This window comes from Oryx dammah, unplaced genomic scaffold, assembly GCF_014754425.2.
Source record: "Oryx dammah isolate SB20612 unplaced genomic scaffold, SCBI_Odam_1.1 HiC_scaffold_11050, whole genome shotgun sequence".
Taxonomy (NCBI): domain Eukaryota; kingdom Metazoa; phylum Chordata; class Mammalia; order Artiodactyla; family Bovidae; genus Oryx; species Oryx dammah.
Window position 1 is genome coordinate 891,186 of NW_024080444.1, and position 24,700 is coordinate 915,885.

At 36.4% G+C, this 24,700-nt stretch overlaps 1 protein-coding gene across 1 annotated transcript in view; it reads right to left on the reverse strand.

Annotated features, from left to right (window-relative positions):
* Positions 1-24,700, reverse strand: part of LOC120860199 (coiled-coil domain-containing protein 171) — a 334,015-nt gene that overhangs the window by 303,516 nt on the left and 5,799 nt on the right. The window contains exons 2-6 of the mRNA XM_040235975.1: positions 22,300-22,457; positions 10,477-10,612; positions 4,701-4,875; positions 2,366-2,556; positions 2-133 (exon numbers count right to left, since the gene is read on the reverse strand). Coding sequence (XP_040091909.1) covers positions 2-133; positions 2,366-2,556; positions 4,701-4,875; positions 10,477-10,612; positions 22,300-22,343 — 678 coding nt within the window. The 5' untranslated portion in view covers positions 22,344-22,457. The remainder of the gene's footprint in view (position 1; positions 134-2,365; positions 2,557-4,700; positions 4,876-10,476; positions 10,613-22,299; positions 22,458-24,700) is intronic.

Consider the following 24,700-nt stretch of genomic DNA (forward strand, 5'->3'; position numbering starts at 1 on the left):
CCTGTACTATAAATTGTAACTCTCTTCTCTCTGCTTCCCATTGTTCTGCTTGTACTCTAAGCTCTTCCAATGCTGTCTCTCTGATATGAGACTCCATCTCATTCTTCTCCTCTTGATGTTTTTCCAATGCTTCCTTTAGATGAATAAAATCTTGCTTTACTATTTGATTAATAAAAGTTATCTTTCTTCCTTCATCCGCAATTTAAACATACAAAGGGCTTTCCGTACCCACAGACTGTTAAAACTCACTATAATTTATGTTAAAAGAATTAATAGAATGATTATAGTTTGACAATCAGAATAATATCTGAATAAGAAGCTATGATTACCCATTTAATTCAAGCAACATTTCATATATGTAATCCATATAATGATAGATACAGGTAGATATAGATACAGTAGATATAGGTAGATATAAATACAGATATTAAATATAGATATTTAAACCAATCTTTCCAAAAAACTTAGCTTCAGGGGACTGAAGAAAATGCATCCTGATAAAAAGACAAAAACAAAGTAAACTGTTGGGCTTATATGTAATGTATATGTAAATCTGTATGTAAAGGAGATTAATACGGAAAGCTCTAATTACCTATGAATATTAAAAATTTGAAAAATGAAATAAAACATTTTTAGGTCTGGACTATTAACTAATTTCTTGTTCTACAGATAAGCAGTATTTGCAAGATGCTTTTCTTCAGAGATTTTCTTAGTTGCACTACATTTACAGGATCTAATTTGGTTCAAAACATTATAAGTATAAAATGCAGGTTTCCTGAGAAGCCCAATTTTCTAAACTGTAGCGTTTAAAACTCAATCTGCATTAACACAAGGTGAAAGATTCTGTGGTTTACATGAGAGAGAGGGAAAACCTCCCCTGTCCTTATAAACTGTAGCATGGATCTCAAAGTAAAGACTGCCCTCCCAGCACTACTGGAAAGCCAACAGGGAGAGCCTTGAGGCTTTTTCCCCTTAGGAGAATACAGTGACTCCTCTTTATTCCCAAAGGTCTCCATGCAGATTAGTTCAAAGCCAATCGTGTAAAATCAAAGTTCTCCTACGAAACAGATGATCAAGATCACATCAAGATCCATAAGAGATTTGAGATGCAGGCTGACTGACTCTAAGGAATGCTACCACCGTTACTCCTCTTTCCCCATAATTCTAGAACATTTTATGTGGGGCAGTTTATACAGAGCAGCCCAGGGACTTGCAGTTTCAGTTGTCACTAAACTCCCCTCATTCAAATACTAATGGAACCTGTGTATACGTCTGGCACTGTTCCAGGGTCTAAGACTAGTACAGTAAATAGAAGAGACAACTGTGACTGTTAGCAAGCAGGAAATCAAAGGAAGACACGCTGGCAATGGAAGGGAACCACTCCGCTAAAACTTTTACATTTGGCAAATGCATTTGTAAAATTATTTTTAGTGAAGATTTATTTCTAGTATTCTGTAAAGTCATTTACACCCTTGGTAAATGGAAAGCATTTTTACCACATTTTTTTTTAATTTAAATTGGTACTTGAAAAAAAATGGCAAACACAAACAATTCAAAATCTATTTTTTATGTGAGAGGCAACTTCAACTTTAAACCACACTTTTACTTTAGAAACTAAAAAAGAACAAAAAATGGGAGGATAAATAGCTCACAATAATTTCAGTAAGAGGTCATCATATATTTCACCTACCATGCCATATACAATGTACTGTACATATTTAATGAAGTTTATATCAGATATATAAAATTTTTTCTATATTTATTGTATATTCAGGTAAAAATCTAGGGCCCACATTTCTAACATTTCTAAAATTCCAACTTTTCATACTACTAGACCAAAAGGGTTGTGAGTTCTTATCTTCTTACAATATTCCCATATAAGTGGTTTTTTTTTTATTTTGATCAGAGAACTCAAACTGTTTTTCACAAAAGAAACAGTATATATATATTCACACATTGCTAAAGCATATTACAAAACAGACCTGAAAATATGACCCTAAGAAAGAAAAGAAGAAAGGGAGAGGAAAGGAGTTGGGAGGAGTGAGGAGGAAATCAGATTTGCTTGCTTTCTGGCATTTTCCTTTCCAAAGATAACTTCAAATAATGTATAATACATATAAGTTGTGACCGACTCTTGCAGCCCCATGGACTGCAGCCTGCCAGGCTCCTCTGTCAATGGGATTCTCCAAGCAAGAATACTAGAGTAGGTTGCCATTTCCTTCTCCAGGGGATCTTCCTGACACAGGAATCAAACCCGGCTCTCTTTCATTGCAGACAGATTCTTTACTGACTGAGTTACAAGGGAAGCCCATAATACATATCAATGAATATTAAATACAGAAAAATTTCTTCATGAAATATTTACCTGTAGAGTTTTCTCTAGTCTGCTTTTTTCTTTTGTAAGTAAATCATATTCCTGATGGCAATTTTGAATTATATTGTCTCTTTCTTCCAAATCATGTTCAAATCTTCTGCACTCTTCTTTCCATTTCTGCTGGGAAATCTGGAATGCTTTCTCGATCTCATTTGCCTTTCCCTGAAGTTCTACATTCTGAGCTATTAAAAATATAAAAGAATAATGGGTATATTTACAACCACAAATTAAAACATAGGAGCTCAAAAACCTAGGCACTAGAGCTGATTTCATTTACAACGTCATTTGAAAACAAAACATTTAACCACTTCATACCAGTCAACATTGAAAAGTTTCTGTCCTAGAACCTATCTATTTTATAATTTCTCAATCTCTTCTTCCCCTCCAGACAGAGGTGATTTTGCCATGAATTGGTTATGACATATTCCTAGAGCACATTCCTAGACCACAAGTTGCACCAGCTGCAACTCAAATGCTTTTTCTCCTATTCAAGAACATAAATGTTTTTTTTAAAAAAAAAAAGACAGTTAAAAAAAAACTGGATACTCTTTTTTAAAAAACTTGATAGGTTACAAATTTTGATTTTTGACTTAGCAAACAATACTTGTGGCACATCTCATACTTAAGACCATCACAAAATTGAGGTTGTGAACCTTAAAACTAGAACTCTTTGCTCCCCTAAAGTTAGGCTCAACCTCCCATCCTAGTATTAACTCAACAATAACTATCACTTCCCAACTCAGTCTGGCTGCTGTTCTGTTTCAGCATCTAGAAAAGAAGTAATGAAAGGCTTCCAGGTCTGTCTTCACCACCTACCACCTGATTAAACCTCTCTGACTCTCTAACACTCAGTGGGAATAAAGTGCCTCCTAGTTAAGTTGCTGTAAAGATAACATGGGAGTACCGGTGATGGGCAGGGAAGCCTGGCGTGCTGCAGTCCACGGAGTCGCAAAGAGTGGGACACAACCGAGCGACTGAACTGAACTATACTTGTTAAACAAACAAACAAAAAAAAATTTTTGTAGTATTATTTCTAATTATATTTGTGTTTTAAAGGGATCATGTATTCAAAGGGTTCAAAATACAAAAGTTATTTAAAAGGTACAAAAAGTCTCCCTCCCATTCAGTTATAAGATAATATTGTATCATTTAGCATCCTGTATTGCAAGTAAGTTTAAGGCCATTTTGATTCCTGTTCCTTTGCAAATGGCTTATTTTTCTTTCCTTTCCTTTTCTTTTCTCTCTGAAAGCTTTAGGATCTTTACTTTGTCTCTATTTTCTGGAATTTCATAATGCTATGCCTTCACGTGTCTTGCCTAGAGAATCCCAGGGACAGAGGAGCCTGGTGGGCTGCCGTCTATGGGGTCGCACAGAGTCGGACACAACTGTCGCAACTTAGCAGTAGCAGTAGCAGCATGACTTCACGTGGGTCTATTTTCTTCCACTGTGGTAAATATTCAGTGGGCCCTTTCAATCTGGCAAGTTGTATCTTTCAGTTCTGAGGTGCTTTCTTTTTAAGTAATTTCATTGATCATTTCTCCCTTTCTGCTCTCTCTCTTATCTCTTTCAAGATCTTCCACTATTCAGATTAGCCCTCAAAGTTTCTTGCCTTTTCTCTTTTATCTTTCTACCTTTGTCTTTACTCTAATTTGGGGAAATTTTTCCCACCTTCATCTTCTACTGCTTTTGTTGCCATTTTTCATTTCTGACTTCATATTTTTAATTTCTAAGAGGCTTTTATTTTCTTTATATCCCCCAGTTCTTATACCATGGATGGAACATATTCTTTTTCAGCCATGAGGGTATTAATAATGCCTATTTGTTAAATCTGCTCCTGGCAGAGTTTTTGATTCTTCCAGATTAATTCTTTTACTCCATTTTAGAGGATTTCCCCAAGTATCTGCTAATTCTTGGTTATCTGCTCCCAATTAAGCATAACTATAAGGGTGGCACATCTTTTATACACTCACATAACTACTACCCAGATTCTGAGCTTGACGACAGAGATTCTGTTTCAGATTACATGGGACAGGAAGCCCATAATTCTTTTTTAAATCTCTATTTGATTCTACAATTATTCATGGAACAAGTGCTCTACAGAGTGATTAACAGAATTTTGAACCTCTTTCTATACATATACAAAAACATTAATGTCAAGTAAATGAATGTTCACATAACTGCCAAAAAGCATACACACAACAGCAAAGTCTGTCTATCCAAAGTCAGTCATACCTCTGCTCTTATATGGAATCCATACACAACAGGGAGCAATGATATACAGCAACATTACAACCCTAAACGCGGAAAGAAACAGAAACAGTTTTACCACAGAGTTTTTCTTGTATCCTGTGTGCCTCAGCTAGCCTTTCTTCAGCAGCCCGTCTTCCGAGTCCAGCTTCCTTTCTAGCAACAGCCAGGTCATACTCCAGACTTTGTCGCAATGCCTCTCCTTTTTCAACCTCGGATCGTAGCTTGGCAATCTGGCTCTCATAGCTTGCCAGCTAAAAGCAGATTTCTGATATCATGAACCAATATCAAAATATGTCTCCAAGATTATGAGACCATGAACTCAAACACTTAACACAGAAATTTGTTTCTGTAATATTTATAAGACAAGAATTTATACATTGATACTTCCTAAAAGACTGGAAAAGAAGCACTAACCTTACTACCAAATAACATTCATTTTCTTATTCTAGAGAATCCACTAGAGAACAAAAATTAAAATGAAAAAAAATTCTGATACGAACTTCTTATCAAAAATAAAGAGAAATCAACAGGTTTTAATCAGAAATAGTCATATGTAAAAAAGGTATGACATATAGTAAGCATTTAAAAATTCATTCTCTCCTTCCCTTCTAATCCATAATTGAAATCAAGAAGCTAAATATTTTATAAATATTTATTCTGATAAATACTGATAAATATCATCTATATTATTTCTCTTGATTATGATATTACTGATAGACCATAAAGTAATAAAAGTACCATTCTGCAGGGGTTTTAATAAACAAATATCTAATTTACTATTTGTGAGAGTTTGAACCAGATGATTTATAAAGTCCCTTCCCACTCTCAAATTCAATGATCTAAACAAAGATTCATTAAATGATATTAAATACTTGCTATATTTCAAGTACAGTGAAAATATAAAAACAAACATTAGAGAGCTCTTGATCACAAGTAATGAAATGCTACAGAAAGGCGTAAGGGATTAGTTTTACAAAAGAGATAAAAATATTATGATAGTTCAAAGAAAATCAAAATTACTTATTGCTGGAGGGAGAGAAAGAGATGGCGGATGAGAGAGAATGCTATCATAAAGGAAAGCACAGAGCTACTACATCAGGCTAGAAATAATGGTTCAATCACCAAGAAAGAAGAAAAGACAAAAAGAATTTCTAAAGGGCAACATCAGAAATTACCATTAAGTAGCTGTGTAGCTGTTAATATGTAGAACAAGGAAGAGTTACACTCTTTCTAGCATACAAAAATAATTTTCATTTTAAAAATGTTATAAAAATAACTTCAGCACACTTACACTCACAAAATAAGAATCTACAATTATCTTTTAATATAGTAAGCTAATGAAAAAATAAAACCTTAATTACACATTCAAGATAACTCCATTAATTTCAGAATCACTCCATCCCTCAGGAATAAAGCTGTTAACATCTGGGCACTCCCAGTTATGCCAGTCATTGACCTGTTTGTGCTCAGACCCACTCCACCCCCTATCCTTCTCCACACTGCTCTGTATTCCAGGAACTACACGTGCCATGATGACTTGACCATGGCTTCTCAAGAGTTTGAGTCAATAAGAGGCACTGTGCTGTACCTGAGGACAGGAAACGAGAAGCCAGGGTATCTGTCTCTCTCTCAATCTACCCTGAGTAGCATCTCTCCCTTGTGTTTGCAAATACTTCCAGATAGGCCCTCCATCCAAGGCCCTAATTTTTTCAACCTTAGGAACAGAAGTGGCTTCCTAGTGTTACTACCCTCTGGGTCACCTTAACATCCCCCATTTGTCTTTTTACCTCTTCTGGTACTTGTGTAATCAATTCCATTTGGACATCAAGTAGTATGACTCTTAACACCAGAAATAGTTTCGAGATGGGTTCTCTGTTCTGCGAGCTTGGGTTGTTTTTTTTTTTAATTTTTAAATTCTACCTATAAATGATATTGAGCTTCCCAGGTAGCTCTAGTGGTAAAGAATATGCCTGTCGATGCAGGAGACTCAGGAGATTCAGGTTCAATGCTTGGGTTGAGAAAATCCCCTGGAGGAGCAAATGGCAACCCACTCCAGTATTCTTGCCTAGAGAATCTCATGGACAGAGGAGCTTGGCAGGATACAGTCCATAGGGTTACAAAGAGTCAGACACGAATGAAGCGACCTGGCATGCATGCATAAATGATATTATTCAGTATTTGCCTTTCTCTGTCTGACTTATTTCACTTACTATAATGCCCCCAAGGTCCATCTATGTTGGCACAAATGGCAAGATGTCACTCTTGTTATGACTGAGTAATATTCCACTAAATATATGTATTGTGTGTGTGTATACACAAACATTTTCTTTATCCATTCAGCTATTGATGGACACTTAGATTTTAAAGATATTTAAAAAATAAAATAAAAATAAAAATAAAAAAATAAAGATATTTTATGCCAATCACCCAGTGTATTAGTATTAGGAGTACCTGATAAGGCAAATATCTGGCCTTGGTTTTTAGATGGTTTCATTCCTCTCTGCCTTGCTTTATAATGGACACATTTAGAAATCATATGGCTAAAAAAATTAATATATATGTAAAATCATCTAAACAAATAATTGAAACAATAAGAATGTATAGTAATTGGAGCTGAACCAATCATAACTACCTATTTTGAGAAAGTTCCCTTTCTTCCATAAGATAATTTCCTATCTCTTTAATGTGAACACCTAATTCAAAATATTTTGATCATATGAAAGACAGTAAATGTATGTTCTGCTAAGAGAAATGTGATAACTATAAATGTATGTGAAAGAACATATTTAATGGATGAATGATTACCAGGTCAGGAAGCAACAGTTAGAACTGGACATGGAACAACAGACTGGTGGTTCCAAATAGGAAAAGGAGTACGTCAAGGCTGTATTCTGTCACCCTGCTTATTTAACTTATATGCAGAGTACATCATGAGAAACGCTGGACTGGAAGAAACACAAGCTGGAATCAAGATTGCCAGGAGAAATATCAATAACTTCTGATACAGATGACACCACCCTTATGGCAGAAAGTGAAGAGGAACTAAAAAGGCTCTTGATGAAAGTGAAAGAGGAGAGTGAAAAAGTTAGCTTAAAGCTCAACATTCAGAAAACGAAGATCATGGCATCCGGTCCCATCACTTCATGGGAAATAGATGGGAAAACAGTGGAAACAGTGTCAGACTTTATTTTGGGGGGCTCCAAAATCACTGCAGATGGTGACTGCAGCCATGAAATTAAAAGACGCTTACTCCTTGGAAGAAAAGTTATGACCAACCTAGATAGTATATTCAAAAGCAGAGACACTACTTTGCCGACTAAGGTCCGTCTAGTCAAGGCTATGGTTTTTGCAGTGGTCATGTATGGATGTGAGAGTTGGACTGTGAAGAAGGCTGAGCGCCGAAGAATTGATGCTTTTGAACTGTGGTGTTGGAGAAGACTCTTGAGAGTCCCTTGGACTGCAAGGAGATCCAACCCGTCCATTCTGAAGGAGATCAGCCCTGGGATTTCTTTCGAAGGAATGATGCTAAAGCTGAAACTCTAGTACCTTGGCCACCTCATGCGAAGAGTTGACTCATTGGAAAAGACTCTGATGCTGGGAGGGATTGGGGGCAGGAGGAGAAGGGGACAACCGAGGATGAGATGGCTGGATGGCATCACGGACTCAATGGACGTGAGTCTGAGTGAACTCCGGGAGATGGTGATGGACAGGGAGGCCTGGCGTGCTGCGATTCATGGGGTCGCAAAGAGTCGGACACGACTGAGCAACTGAACTGAATATTCTCAAGTAAAATGTATGTTTGGTTTTAAAAAATAAAAAAGTTTTAGCGATTATGAATAATTAGCACTCATTTAACAAATACAACTTGATATTCAGTATGCAATAATACAACATAAATAAAAGCAATTACTACTTCAATTATTTTAAATTATCTCAATTGCCATTAAAAATACAAATAAAACAGTTACATACTGATCACTTGTCACTTTAATCATAAAGCATCATTCCTTAGATAAGCTGAAAAAAAATTTATTCAATACACAATTACTGAGGACCTACTATGTACCAATAAGCAACTCAGGAGGTACAGACACAAAGCATGGTCACTGCATTCAGCTCTCAGGAAGCTTAAGGACTAAAGAAGATTAGGTAAAGTGTGAAATAAATGTTCTAGCTCTAAAATATCTGTAACAACATATTATGGAAGAGCAGAGAAGAGAGTAATTATCTTCACCTTTAAAAGGCTTTAAAAGGTGTCCCAAAAGAACAGCACTGGAATTTAACAAAAACAGAAGGAAAATACAGTTTACATTCGACTGTCAATAAATTAAAACTAGTATTACTGTTCACAGGCGCTTTACAAGTTCTATTTCATCTAATTATCTCAACAACCCTTAGGACCAGTTTTCACAAGGAGAAACCAATGACGTACAAGATAAATAACTTGCTGAAAGCCACATGCCTTGTAAATGGAAGGACCAAGAATGAGTCCAGGTCTGTGTAATTCAATATTTTTTTCACTACATCAGGCTACCTAAGCTGAGCTTTAAGAATGAGTAAGATTTAAATAGAGAAAAAGAAGAAAACAGAGAAAAAAGACAACAGACAGAAAAGACATACACATATCATTCATGAATTATCCTAGAGTAAAAAGTAACTACTGTCTTTGGAATATATGCACATACATATGAAATACATACATTTATATACACATATGTTAATAAGAGATATAATGATATAATTTTAAAAGAAACTACAATAATTCATGAATTACACTATGATCAAAAGGTCCATACTCAAATTTAAGAGACTGTTCTGCGACTGAGACCATAAGGAACCTACATTAAGATTTCCAAAATGTCTAATTTATAAATATCCCTTAGTCACCAAACACATACATCAATTAACACTTTTGATCAAATGTGTTGATTGTTAATTAAAATAAAATTAAGACAACATACAAATAAATACAAAATTTCATTAAATTTCTACTTTAACACTCCAAAACAACTCCACTGTATTTAAAAAATCATGTTCTATTAATTTCCTTTTTTTTTTTTTTTCTGCTAATGATATTTTATTTGAGGTAAACAGTGAAAAAGTTTCCCCTTAGCGTACCAACATTTTGGCAAGTTTTATATGGAAAAAAGAGCTGTAAGTTGGTGAAGTTATAACAAATGGTCCATTAAGAAAGTTTTGGAACATCTGCAACAAAGTTGGGGACAGTACTTTTAGTTATTCACATGATTTACAAACCATTAGCATTGTGCACATAGTAATTAAATTTAAAATGTGCTCTAGAGCTAGACTGTTTGGGTTGTAATCCTGACTCTACTATTAATTTGCTGTGTTACCTTGACCAGGTTTCTTAATTTCTCTGCACTTCCATCTTCTCATCTGTAATATAGGGCTATGTCCCTAAGGCTGTTATGGGAATTAAGTAAGTTAAAACACAGAACGAGCTTACCATAGTATCTGGAGCTCAACAAATGTTAACAATTAGTGTGACTTGCATAGTTAGTACTATTCTGTAGTTTGAATTATGGGTCTCATTTAGAATTTAATCAAAAGGGGGGGGAACCCAGAAAGAACTGTGCATGCTAAGTCACTTCAGTTGTGTCCGAGTCTCTGTGATCCCATGGGCTGTAGCCCACCAGGCTCCCCTGTCCATGGGATTTCCTAGGCAAGAATACTGGAGTGGGTTGCCATTTCCTCCTCCATATTAATTTCCTTTTTAAGTACAAGAATGTTATAGTGATAAATATTGAAACAAGGAGTTTCTAATATGTGAAATGAATCTAAAATAAGCAAACTCTACTTTTACCATTATATAAGAAGAAAGTAAATTCTACCTCTGCATTGTGCTTAGTTGTTATTTCTAATTTTTCTTTCTTAGCCCGATGGAGTTTCTTTCTGAGATCAGCAGTAATATCCAAGTCTGTTTCACTTTTAACCATTTGTTTTATATCAGATGAGGCATTCTTCAACCTATCAAAAGAAAATATAATTCTTATTAAGTAAATTTCAGGCACTTCTGGTATATCTGATAATTTACTTCTCAAAAAACAGGGAACATGTTATGGTCCTTGCCCGAAAGAAATGTGCCAGTGAAAGATACTGATTGCAAAAGCTAAGACAGAAATGCAAAGCAGTATATAAACAAATCACTGTCCACTGGGAAACCACCACACTGTTCAAGATAGATAATTAAAGGTTATCTCATCCTACCACAAGCTGACAAGTTTTGGAGACGACTGAGTTCTTTCCTTACTACTCTTTTAAACAACATGTTTAAATTATGCAAATAAAACACATACTACAAAAAGTATAAGAATACAGATTCATGCTTTAAAATGAAAGACTAAAGCACTCTCTTTTCCCAAAATTAAAATGTTAACCAAAATAACAGCAAAGAGAATTTAGAGATATAAACTCAAAAGGAGAATGAAAATAGGAGATGAGACAGTAGCTATAAAATATTGGAAGTTGGAATGCAGGGGATAAGTGGTGACTGATTGGCATAAGCAACCTGAATTGAAAGCCAAAGAAGGCAACTGGATTTACACCAGAGTCACCAAAAAGCTCACTTCATTGGTAACATCTTTTAAAATGGGGGTAAAAGCAGAGCAGAAAACAGAAGAATTGGTTGAAAGTCTGCCAAAGCAATAATGAGCTCCTCAGATCCTCTACCCTATACACGACAGACTGGGTATTGATTTCTTCCCCACTCTGGCAGAACACTAGGGGTTTAGTCCCTGGAGAGGATAAAACAGAACATCTCGGGATATCAGATACAAACGTGGTAAGTGTTCCACACCAAAAACAAGACATTCAAGTAAAAAGATATATAATAAATTAACATCCTTAATCTTCTAATATTTATTGTCTACCAGAACGCTGGCAACCAAAACAGTGACTGGAAGGATCTTCCATGGAGAATCTAACCAGCAGGCAAAAAAGACCCAAAGAGGATAATGCTAGAGGTTTTCCAGCCAAACAGCTTAACCAGATCAGCTGACAGAGAATACCTCGCACACAGAGCTTCCTATCATCTTTTTAGGCCTTTGCTTCTAAATATGAACAGAGAGCCAAGGATCACCAGAAATTAAGCAGCATTTAACAAGAAAGACAGAGAACACAAGGGGCAGGGAAGAAGTCAAAGATTATTCCAGGGAAAAATAACTTTAAACAGAGAGAAAGGGAAAACCCTAACATCAAAATGCTCAGAAAAATAGGAAGAGATAAAAAATCCATAAAACAAAAACTAGATGCAATTTTAAATGAAATATTCATAGAAAAAAAAAAGAGAGCTCTTGGAAATCAAAAACACAAGGTCAGAAATGAAAAACTAACTAAATAAAAGAAAAATATCCAAGATGCCTGAAAAAATTCCAAGCAAAAATAATTTCCACTTAAGAATTTTATGCTCAACAAGTACCATTCAAAGCCAAGACTATGAGAAAGACTATTTCAGTTCTGTAAGACATCAAACCATTTACCTACAATGAATTTTCTCAAGGGGATACTGGAGACTTGCCTCACCAAAATAAAACCCACAATGAAAAAAAGACATGGGATTCCAGCAGTAGGGTATTCAAGACAAGAAAACAGCAAAGGGATGTCTAAGATAGGACTCTTGAGAGTCCCTTGGACAGCAAGGACATCAAACCAGTCAATCCTAAAGGAAATCAACCCTGAATACCCACTGGAAGGACTGATGCTAAAGCTGAAGCTCCAATACTTTAGCCACCCAATGCAAAGAGCTAACTCACTGGAAAAGACCCTAATGCTGGGAAAGATTGAGGCAAAAGGAAAAGGGAGCAGCAGAGGATAAGATGGTTGGATGGCACCACTGAATCAATGGACATGAATCTGAGCAAACTCTGGGAGATTGTGAAGGACAGGGAAGCCTGGCGTGCTGCAGTTAATGGAGTAACAAAGAGGTGGACACGACTTAGCAACTGAGCAAGAAGACAGGAGGATGGAAGGAGGTACCCAGTGAGAACTGTGGGATAATGGCCCAACTGAACTGGCCAACACCTCCAGGAGTGATTTCTTTAAGAACACGAAAACAGAATATATCAACTATGAGAATAATATATTGAGAGATTTATAAAACTTGGCAGGAGAATGAAGTTGAATTCATAAGTATGTGACAATTAAATCAAATAAACAATAAATGAGAAAACTATTAAATTCAAGGAAAACAAAATGTATAAGAGAAAAATTGCCACAAAACACTACTATATGGCTCAACTGGAAATTTTTCATAATTAAATAATAATATAAACACTGAATAACTAACCAAGATTACATATCACTAAATGAAGAGAGAATAAAAGAGAGGCAAACGTGAAAACTAACTTATGAACTTCTATAGCAGAAAGTCAGTAGATAATGGCTAAATCTGAAAAATCGAATAGCAATATAAAAATTTTTATTGAAGAAATATGGATTTTAAAAAAGCATCTCAGAAAGTTGAAAATGATTATTGCTAGGGATAAAAAGTTATTTGTCTCAAGGTAATAAGTACTGCTATTTTTTCTAACAGCAGTAAGAAAGCTTTATAGAACAATTAATCTTTTAATAATGCTCATATGCAATTTTAACCACTTCACAGATCACAGCCTTGTCAAGGCGAAGGGGCTTGTGTAACTCAATGAAGCCATGAGCTATGCCATGCAGGGCTACCCAAGACAGATTGGTCATAGTGAAGCGTTCGGAAAAAATGTGGTCCACTAGAGGAGGAAATGGCAACCCACTCCAGTATTCTTGCCACAAGAACTGCATGAAAAGCGTAGAAAGCCAAAAAAAATATGTCAGTAGAAGATGAGCCACCCAGGTCAGAAGGTGTACATTTTATTACTGGGAAAGAACAGAGGACAATAGCTCCAGAGAAAATGACATAGCTGGGCCAAAGCAGAAATAAGGTTCAGTTGTGTGTCTGGTGGTAAAAGTAAAGTCCGATGCTGTAAAGAACAATATTGCATAGGCACCTGGAGGGTTAGGTCCTTGAATAAAGGTAAGTTAGACATGATCAAACAGGAGACGGCAAGAGTGAACATTGACCTCTTAGGAATCCATGAACTGAAATGGACAGGAACGAGTGAATTTAATTCAGATGACCATTATATCTACCACTGTGGACAACAAAAGGCAGAAGAACTAGAGATCAAATTGCCAACATCCACCAGATGGTAGGAAAAGCAAATGAATTTCAAAAAACATCTACTTTTCCTTCACTGACTACACTAAAGCCTTTGACTGTGTGAATCAAAAATACTGGAAAATTCTTAAAGAGATGAAAATACCAGACCCCTTTACTTGCCTCCTGAGAGACCTGTATGCAGGACAAGAAGCAACAGTCAGAACTGGACATGGAACAACAGACTGGTTCAAACTTGGGAAAGGATTACATCAAGGCTGTATATTGTCACCCTGCTTATTTAACATATATGCAGAGTACATCACGTGAAATGCCAGGCTGGATGACTCACAAGCTGGAATCAAGATTGACGAGAGAAATACTAACAACCTCAGATATGCAGGTGACACCACTCTAACGGCAGAAAGTAAAGAGGAACTAAAGAGCCTCTTGATGAAGGTAAAAGAGTAGAATGAAAAAGCTGGCTTAAAACTCAACATTCAAAAAACGAAGATCATAGCATCCGGTCCCATCACTTCATAGCAAATCATAGCAAATAGATTGGAAAAAAGTGGAAACGGTGACAGATTTCATTTTTGGGGACTCCAAAATCACTGCAGAAGGTGACTGCAACCACAAAATTAAAATACCCTTACTCTATGGAAGCAAAGCTTTGACAAACCTAGACATCAGAGACATCACTTTGCCAACAAAAGTATGTATAGTCAAAGCTATGGCTTCCTCAGCAGTCACGGTCGGATGTAAGAGTTGGACCAAAAAGAAGGCTGGGTTCTGAAGAACTGATGCTTTTAAATTGTGGTGCTGGAGAAGACTCTTCAGAGTCCCTTGGACTGCAAGGAGATCATACCAGTCAATCCTAAAGGAAATCAACCTTGAATATTCATCAGAAGGATTGATGCTAAAGCTGAAGCTCTAATACTTTGGCCACCTGATGCAAAGAACCAATTCATTGGAAAAGACCCTGATGCTGGGAAGATTAAAGGCAAATGTAGAAGGGGGGAGCAGAGGATGAGGTGGTTAGATAGCATCATTGACTCAATAGACATGAATCTGACCAAACTCTGGGAGAGAATGGAGGACAGAGGAGCCTGGCATGCTGCAATCCATGGGGTTACAAAGAGCTGGACACGAGTTAGCAACTGAACAAGAAAAACGAAAATGGAATTTTAGTTGTTTAATATAAGACTAAAATAAGAAAGAATCAATGAAACCAAAATTGGGTTCTTTAAAAAGGTCAATAAACTTAATAAACTTTTAGTTAGCTAGACAAAGAAAAAAAAGGAGAAACTCAAGTATAAAAACAAAGGATGAAAGAGCGAACGGCACTACCAACCTAGAAGGATTATAATGAGTAACATGAACAACTTTATGCTAACAAATTAGACAATTTAAATCAAATGGACGAATTCCTAAAAAGACAGTAATTACTAAAAGTAACTCAAAAGGAAATGTAAATCAGAACAGACTTATAGCATTAAATTAATATATTTCAAATCTAACCATAAGCCAAGTCTAGATTACTTCACAAGTAAACCCTACCAAACTTTAAAGAAGAAATAATACCAATCCTCACATTAGAAGTGGGCAAAACGTTTCTCAAAATCATTCTGAGTCTGAAACAGACATCACTAGAGAGAAAGGGTAATAGAGCAATATCTTTCATGAAGAGAAATACAAAAAATCCTCAACAAAACATTAGCAAACCAAATCCAGCAACATCGTAAAAGAATTAAATTACAACATGACTAACTGGCATTTATCCCCAAAGTAGAAAATTCATACAATGTCTGAAACTCGATGTAAAATACCATTTTACTAAAACAAAGGACAAAAACTACATATCTCAATAGATGAACAAAATCCAGCACCTATTTATGATTTAAAAAAAAAAACAACTCTCAACAAATTGGGAATACCAGGAAATTTTATCAATCTGTGAAAGGGCCTAAATGAAAAACTGCCAGAAAGTAGCATCAAACTTAATGGTGAAAGTTTAAAAACCGAAAGTTTCTCCTAAGTCTGGGAACAAAACTGAGATGTCTAGTATTTTTATTCAAGACTGTGTTGGAGCTTATAGACAGTGCAACCAGGAAAGAAAAAGAAAAAAAAAGGCACAAATACTGGAAGGGAAGAGGTAAAACTGTATGTAATTAAAAAGGACATGATCCTTCAAGATTATCCTAAGAAATTCATTAAGAAGCAAAAAGACTAGAACAAAAAACAATTTCAGCAAGGTCACAGAATATAATATTAATAGACAAAAACCAATCACATTTCTAAATACCAGCAATAAATAATCTAAAAAAGAAATTTAAAACATAATTCCACTTATACTAGCATCAAAAAATAGACTTAGGATTAAATTTAACAAGAGATGTGTAAGACTTCTACAGTGAAAAGTACAAATTATTGGTGAAATAAATTGAAGACCTAAATAAATGAAGTCTTTCCACATTACATACATATATTTAAAGACGAGTACTTTAAGGTGGTCACTTTCTCCAAACTGAATATGGATTCAACATATTCCCTACGAAAATCCCAGCAGCTTCTATCTTTTGTAAAAACTGACAAGCTGCAAGCAACTAATACTCTGAGTGCATGTCAAGTCGCTTTAGTCGTGTCCGACTCTTTTCAACGCTATGGACCATAGCCCACCAGGCTCCTCTGTCCATGGGATTCTCCAGGCAAGAAAACTGGAGTGGACAGCCATTTCCTTTTCCAGAGGATCCTCCTGACCCAGGGATTGAACCTGTGTCTCTTTTATGTCTCCTGCACTGGCAGGCATGTTCTTTACCACTAGTGCCACGTGGGAAGCCCCACAACTACGCTCTAGCAAAAATTAATTCAAAAAATAAAAATATATAAAAATGGTTTCCTGTGCAAAAACTCCGTATTTTTTATGAAATCTTTTATCTATACATTTTAAAAACTGTGTTTTCATTCTAATCCATGGATAATTTGTCTTTTTAAAAATATAGCACCACAGGTTTCAGAACCAGGCCCATACAGAGTAAACCTGATGGTGTGAAGCACAATGCGTACACAAGCCGACGAGATGATCTCTGTGGGAGCCACTTACAATTGCTTTCTTAAACATGACAACTATTTTAACTATTGTGATTATTCTGTAAGCATTAGGTTTTCAGACTTACTAAACCAAAACCAAATGAACATGGACTCTTCTTTACACTCAAAAAAAAAAGAAAGAAAGAAATTGACAAGTGGACCGAAAAATTTATATGGAGAAGTAAAGAACTCAGAAAATCAAAATAATCTTTAGGAAAAACAAATGGGAGGACTTGCACCTTCTAAATCGAAAACCCATAAAACTACAGTAATCAAAAGTGTAGAACTGATTGAAGAACAGACAGGTAGATCAGTGTACCAGAACTGAGACTATAAAATAAACTCATATATCTACATGTAGTCAATAAATTATCAACAAAGCAGCCAAGGCAATTCAATGGGGAAAAGAGAATCTTATCAATAGATGGTACTTCAGTTCAGTTCAGTCGCTCAGTCGTGTCCAACTCTTTGTGACCCCATGGACTGCACCACGCCAGGCCTCCTTGTCTATCACCAACTCCCGGAATTTACTCAAACTCATGTCCAGTGAGTAGGCGATCCCATCCAACCATCTTATTCTCTGTCGTCCCCTTCTCCTCCCACCTTCAATCTTTCCCAGCATCAGGGTCTTTTCAAATGAGTTAGCTCTTCACATCAGGTGGCCAAAGTATTGAAGTTTCAGCTTCAGCATCAGTTCTTCCAATAAATATTCAGGACTAATTTTCTTTAGGATAAACTGATTGGATCTACTTGCTGTCCAAGGGACTCTCAAGACTCTTCTCCAACACCACAATTCAAAGGCATCAATTCTTTGGCACTCAGCTTTCTTTATAGTCCAACTCTCACATCCATACATGACCACAGGAAAAACCATAGCCTTGACTAGACAGACCTTTGTTGGCAAAGTAGTATCTCTGCTTTTTAATATGCTGTCTAGGTTGATCATAACTTTCCTTCCAAGGAGTAAGTGCCTTTTAATTTCATGGCTGCAGTCACCATCTGCAGTGATTTTGGAGCACCCCAAAATAAAGTCTGACACTGTTTCCACTGTTTCCCCATCTATTTCCCATGAAGTGATGGGACCGGATGCCATGATCTTCGTTTTCTGAATGTTGAGCTTTAAGCCAGCTTTTTCACTCTCCTCTTTCACTTTCATCAAGAGCCTTTTTAGTTCCTCTTCACTATCTGCCATAAGGGTGATGTCATCTGCATATCTGAGGTTATTGGTACTTCTCCTGGAAATCTTGATTCCAGCTTGTGCTTCATCCAGTCCAGCGTTTCTTATGATGTACTCTGCATAGAAGTTCAATAAGCAGGGTGACAATATACAGCCTTGACATACTCCTTTTCCTATTTGGAACCAGTCTATTGTTACATGTCTAGTTCTAACTGTTACTTCCTGACCAGCATACATATTTCTCAAGAGGCAGGTCAGGTGGTCTGGTATTCCCATCTCTTTCAGAATTTTCCACAGTGTATTGTGATCCACACAGTCAAAGGCTTTGGCATAGTCAATAAAGCAGAAATAGATGTTCTTCCGGAAATCTCTTGCTTTTTCGATGATCCAGCAGATATTGGCAATTTGATCTCTGGTTGCTCTTCCTTTTCTAAAACCAGCTTGAACATCGGAAGTTCACAGTTCATGTATTTTTGAAGCCTGGCTTGGAGAATTTTGAGCATTATTTCACTAGCGTGTGAGATGAGTACAACTGTGCAATAGTTTGAGCATTCTTTGGCATTGCCTTTCTTTGGGATTGGAATGAAAACTGACCTTTTCCAGTCCTGTGGCCACTGCTGAGTTTTCCAAATTTGCTGCCATATTGAGTGTAGCACTTTCACAGCATCAGCTTTTAGGATTTGAAATAGCGCAACTGGAATTCCACCCACTCTACAGCTTTATTCATAGTGATGCTTCCTTAGGCCCACTTGACTTCACATTCCAAGATGTTTGGCTCTAGGTGAGTGATCACACCATCGTGATTATCTGGGTCGTGAAGATCTTTTTTATACAGTAATTCCGTGTATTCTTGCCACCTCTTCTTAATATCTTCTGCTTCTGTTAGGTCCATATCATTTCTGTCCTTTATTGAGCCCATCTTTGCATGAAATGTTCCCTTGGTAGCTCTCATTTTCTTGAAGAAATCTCTAGTCTTCCCCATTCTATTATTTTCCTCTATTTCTTTGCACTGATCACTGAAGAAGGCTTTCTTATCTCTCCTTGCTATTCTTTGGAACTCTGCATTCAAATGGGTATATCTTCCCTTTTCTCCTTTGCTTTTGCTTCTCTTTTCACAGCTATTTGTAAGGCCTCCTCAGACAGCCATTTTGCTTTTTTGCATTTCTTTTTTTGGGGAAAAGAAAAGAAGGGTTTGCCATCCCTTCTCCAGTGGGCCACATTTTGTCAGAACTCTCCACCATGACCCGTCCATCTTGGGTGGCCCTACACAGCATGGCTCATAGTTTCATTGAGTTAGACAAGGCTGTGGTCCATGTGATTAGGTTAGTTAGTTTTCTGTGATTGTAGTTTTCAGTCTATCTGCCCTCTGATGGAGAAGTAGAAGAGGCTTATAGAAGCTTCCTGATGGAAGAGACAAATGGTACTGAAACAACCGATATCCACAGGCAAAATGATAAATTTAGACCCTTACCTCACACCATACATTAAAAAGTAACTTCAAGGACTTCCCTGGTAGTCCAGCAGTTAAGAATCCACCTGGCAATGCAGGGGATAAAGGTTCCATCCCTTTTCAGGGAACTAAAGATACCATCTGCCACTGAGCAACTAAGCCTGAGCACAACTACTGAGCCTGCAGACCACAACCAGAGAGTCCATGCACCGCAGGGAAAAAAATTCCACGCGACTCAGTGAAGATCCCACATGCCACAACTAAAAGCTGACGCAGCCAAATAAATAAATAAATATATATATATTTAAGTAACTTAAAATGAAGCCCAGACTTAAGTGTAAGAACTAAAAGTATAAAAATTCTAGAAAACATAGGCGAAAAATCGTCATGACCTTAAGTTGGGCAAAAATTTCTTAGATATGAAGCAAAAAGCACAATCCATAAAGAAAAAAAAAATTGAACTTTGTAAAAATTAGTAACTCTTACACTTCAAAAGACATTATTAAGAAAATTAATTCAAGCCAACAAATGGGAAAAAAAAATATTAGCAAAGTATATACCTGATAAAAGACTTGTATCAGAATATGTAAAGAACTATTAAAGCTCGGTAACAAAAAGACAATAAAAATTTTAAATTGGGCAAACAATCTCAATAGGCTTTTCACCAATGAAGATACATAAATGGCCAAAAAATGCAAGTGCGAAGATGTTCAACATCATTGCTCTTTAGGAAAATAAAAATAAAATCACCATGACATACCACTTTCACTAGATTGGCTATAATCAAAAAGTCAGAAAATAACAAGTGCTGGTGAGGATGTGGAGAAACTAAAACCCTTATACATTGCTGGTAGAAATGCAGTATGGTTCAGTCACTTCAGAATGCAATTTGGCAGTTTCTTAAAAATGTTAACATAAATTTACTATATGATGGAAGTAATAGTGTTCCTAAGAATCTACCCAAGAGAAATGAAATAGTATTTCCATGCAAAGACTTGTACACAAGTGCTCACAGCAGCATTATATATAATAGGCAAAATGTGGAAACAATCCAAATGTCCATCAACTGATGGATGGTTAAACAAAATGTACACGTCCATAAAATGGAATATTCAGCAATAAGAAGAAACAAAGTGCTAACACATGTTATGGCATGATAAACCCAGAGAACATGCCTAATGAAAGAAGACAGACACAAACGATCTCATATTGTGTGATCCCATTTACATGAATTATTCAAAAAATGCAAATCTACAGAAACAGAAAGTAGATCAGTGGTAAACAGCAGAGTTTAAATAACTTCATTGGTCCAAATTCTAGAATTCTGAAGAGTGATATATTTATTAAAAATTATGACACATGTATATTAATTTGGCAAGCTGGTCCCCCCAAATATCGAAAAAGCAAGATACTAAATACTGTAAATATTATTCTAATTTTTAAAATATGTATTTATAAATATATGTGTATGTTCAAAAGAAAACTTCTGTGCAGATATAAACCAAAATACTATCAGTGTTAACTCTTAAGTGGTAAGATTATAAGCAGTTTCATTGTTTCATTCACTTATTTTTTTAAATAATTCTAAAAACACATGCATTATCAGCATTAAAATATGTATTAAAACATACATATCTATGTGCATATATAAAATCAGCTATTAGAGCAAGAAGGAACCTCGAAGATACCCTGTTTAGCAGTATCTGAACCATCTTCACTAAAGAGGTGGAGAACTAACTGATGACACTTCACTCTTAACCCTTGAAACATCTGGTAAAAGAAAGAATTCTTGAGATAAAATTTGAACAAAGAAAAATGTTAATATTTTACTCATTTATTCTCTATCTTGTTCCATAAAGAATATAAGGTAGCTCCTGGAGACAAGTGGAAAAAGTTTATATAGCAAATCCTATTTATAAAGCAAAGTACATGTTTGCCACCATACTTGCCACACCCACACATTCCTGCTGAAAAGGTGCACGAAATGACTTCTCTAAATGTGAGCAATTACTATCCCTACCCTACTCCTGTTGCTTCTGTAAAATATATTTAAAAGGGAAAACTAAAAAAGAAAATTTAAAAACAGATAAAATTCAACCTTAAGGCATTTATTATCAGATTCAACAAACAGAAAATTACTTTGTAGTGTGCTTATAAAAGTTTCTAAACACTTATTTTCAATTTCTGTACTTATTTCTTTGTAAACCAGGTTTTGAGTTGCACTCTCCAGAATGGCTCCATTTTATATTACAGACTTAAGAGTTTTTATATTATACACATGAGAAATGAATAAACCAAAAGCAGACACCTCACTCAAAGGCAGATATGAATGGTACAAAAAAAGGTGAGTAACAGCAATTCTTAGAATGTAAACTCCAAGTAAAGGAGCAGTTAGCAACAGGAGCTAAAACTAACAAAATGCTTAACTAGAGGGATGAATCAGTCGGGACGATGAGGAAGTAAGAGAAAAACAGAGCAACACACATTATGGCAAGCCAAGTAATAATGAATAAGCAGAAGAAAAGATTTAGAGAAGTGGAAAAGAATAAGCAAGTCTCCAGGGACCAGAGAAAGTACAGACACCAACTTTTGTGCACTGAGTTAACAAAGGAGCACAAAGAGCCACATAAAGTCTTCAGACCCAGGTCTGATTTTTACCAGGCATCACCCCTGCTCCTCCGGTCCCATGAAATTTCCATTTTCCTTACCATCTCATGAGAATTCTTACAATCAGCCACTCCAACCACTTATATCTCCATGGTCCCTCCAAACCAAAAGCATTCCTCAAATAGTAGAAGATACTGCAGGCTTACCTCTGGATATCACCAGGGGTATTACTCGAAGTGTTCGAATTCATGACAAGTCTTCCAACTCTTTCAAAATACCCCACTGTTGCTTAATAATATACTTCGTTACTGATGATTTAAACTGTCCAAGATGTCTGTGGTTTACAGGTTACATGGACTGAAGTCTGTTGAAGTAAACCATATAATAGTAGTTACTTACGTGAGTCCTGAGACAATGAGTGATTTTTCTTTTATGTATGCATATATATTTATATATATAATGTTTTCTTTATCCATTCATCTATTGATGGACACTTAAAAGATATTTTGTACCAATAACCCAGTGTGTTAGCATTAGGAGTACCTGATAAGGCAAAAATCTGGCCTTAGTTTTCACATAGTTTCATTTCTCTCTGCTTTGCTTTATAATGAACATACTTAAAAATTATATGGCTAAAAAATTAATACAAGAGGCCAGGGCATAGAATGATAATTACTTGAATGATAAATAATCCGCCAAGGCATACACACCATCATGAAGGAAAAATAGAAGAATTACTTAGTAAAATTGTAGGTGTCCAATGCATTTCTATAATTGAAATGAGGATAATAAACCTCAGGTAAGATAATTATAGTTTACCTGTATCAACAGTGACCTTGTAGAATGAGCTTGGGCTTAGAGTTATATAGTTAGATAGTAATGAGTTGGATGGTCCTGTAACTATGTGACTTTTGACAGATTGCTTCTAATATCTGTCTTAGAATTGTCTTTTAAAAAATGAGATAATCTTTATATTGTGGTGTTGTAAGGATCAGAGTTCTATAGCTCTGTGTATAAAGTACCAGGGACAGTGCTTACTGCACTAGGTGTTCAATAAATTAATGATCGTGGTGTTTGTTTGTCTATCACTGTTCCCAAATGTAGTATTAGGAGGAATAAAATAAAATGGGATTTTCCCCCTCATCTTAGTAAACATGCCGTCTTCTTTGTCTTGGGTCGAGCTATTCTGCATCAGCCGTGTGGATCAGTGTTTTGAAGATCCCCTTGTGTTTGGTTCTAGGAACCATTAGTCCTGTTCTTAGTACTGTGTTTGGATCTACATCTCAGTTGGCTTACTTGAGTCCTTCTTTCAGTGATCTCTCTCAGGGTTGTTTATTATGAGCAGGGACAGATCAGGTTAGATTTTGGTCGGGGGAGGTCTTCTAGCTATCCTTGCTACTGCTGCTAAGTCGCTTCAGTCGTGTCCGACTCTGTGTGACCCCATAGACGGCAGCCCACCAGGCTCCGCCGCCCCTGGGATTCTCCAGGCAAGAATGCTGGAGTGGGTTGCCATTTCCTTCTCCAATGCATGAAGGGGAAAAGTGAAATTGAAGTCGCTCAGTCGTGTCCGACTCTTCGTGACCCCATGGACTGCTGCCCACCAGATTCCCTCCATGGGATTTTCCAGGCAAGAGTACTGGAGTGGGTTGCCCTTGCCTTTTAAGGCTTACATAAAACATCATATAAAACAAAGCATTTTAAGCTGATAACTTAATTGAACATCAATTAAACTTGACTTCTAAATACATCTCTACTCTTTAACTTCTCATTCCCATTTTATGTTATTGATGTTATAAATTACATGCTGCCTGGAGAATCCCAGGGGCAGCGGAGCCTGGTGGGCTGCCGTCTATGGGGTCACACAGAGTCGGACACGACTGAAGCGACTTAGCAGCAGTAGCAAAGATAGCTAGAAGACCTCCCCCGACCAAAATCTAACCTGATCTGTCCCTGCTCATAATAAACAACCCTGAGAGAGATCACTGAAAGAAGGACTCAAGTAAGCCAACTGAGATGTAGATCCAAACACAGTACTAAGAACAGGACTAATGGTTCCTAGAACCAAACACAAGGGGATCTTCAAAACACTGATCCACACGGCTGATGCAGAATAGCTTGACCCAAGACAAAGAAGACGGCATGTTTACTAAGATGAGGGGGAAAATCCCATTTTATTTTATTCCTCCTAAATACTACATTTGGGAACAGTGGTAGACAAACAAACACCACGATCATTAATTTATTGAACACCTAGTGCAGTAAGCACTGTCCCTGGTACTTTATACACAGAGCTATAGAACTCTGATCCTTACAACACCACAATATAAAGATTATCCCATTTTTTAAAAGACAATTCTAAGACAGATATTAGAAGCAATCTGTCAAAAGTCACATAGTTACAGGACCAAAATTCCAACTCATTACTATCTAACTATATAACTCTAAGCCCAAGCTCATTCTACAAGGTCACTGTTGATACAGGTAAACTATAATTATCTTACCTGAGGTTTATTATCCTCATTTCAATTACAGAAATGCATCTGATACAGAGAGGCTTAAATGACTTGCCTATAGCCAGTCAGCTACTCAGTAGAGGACACCAAAGAA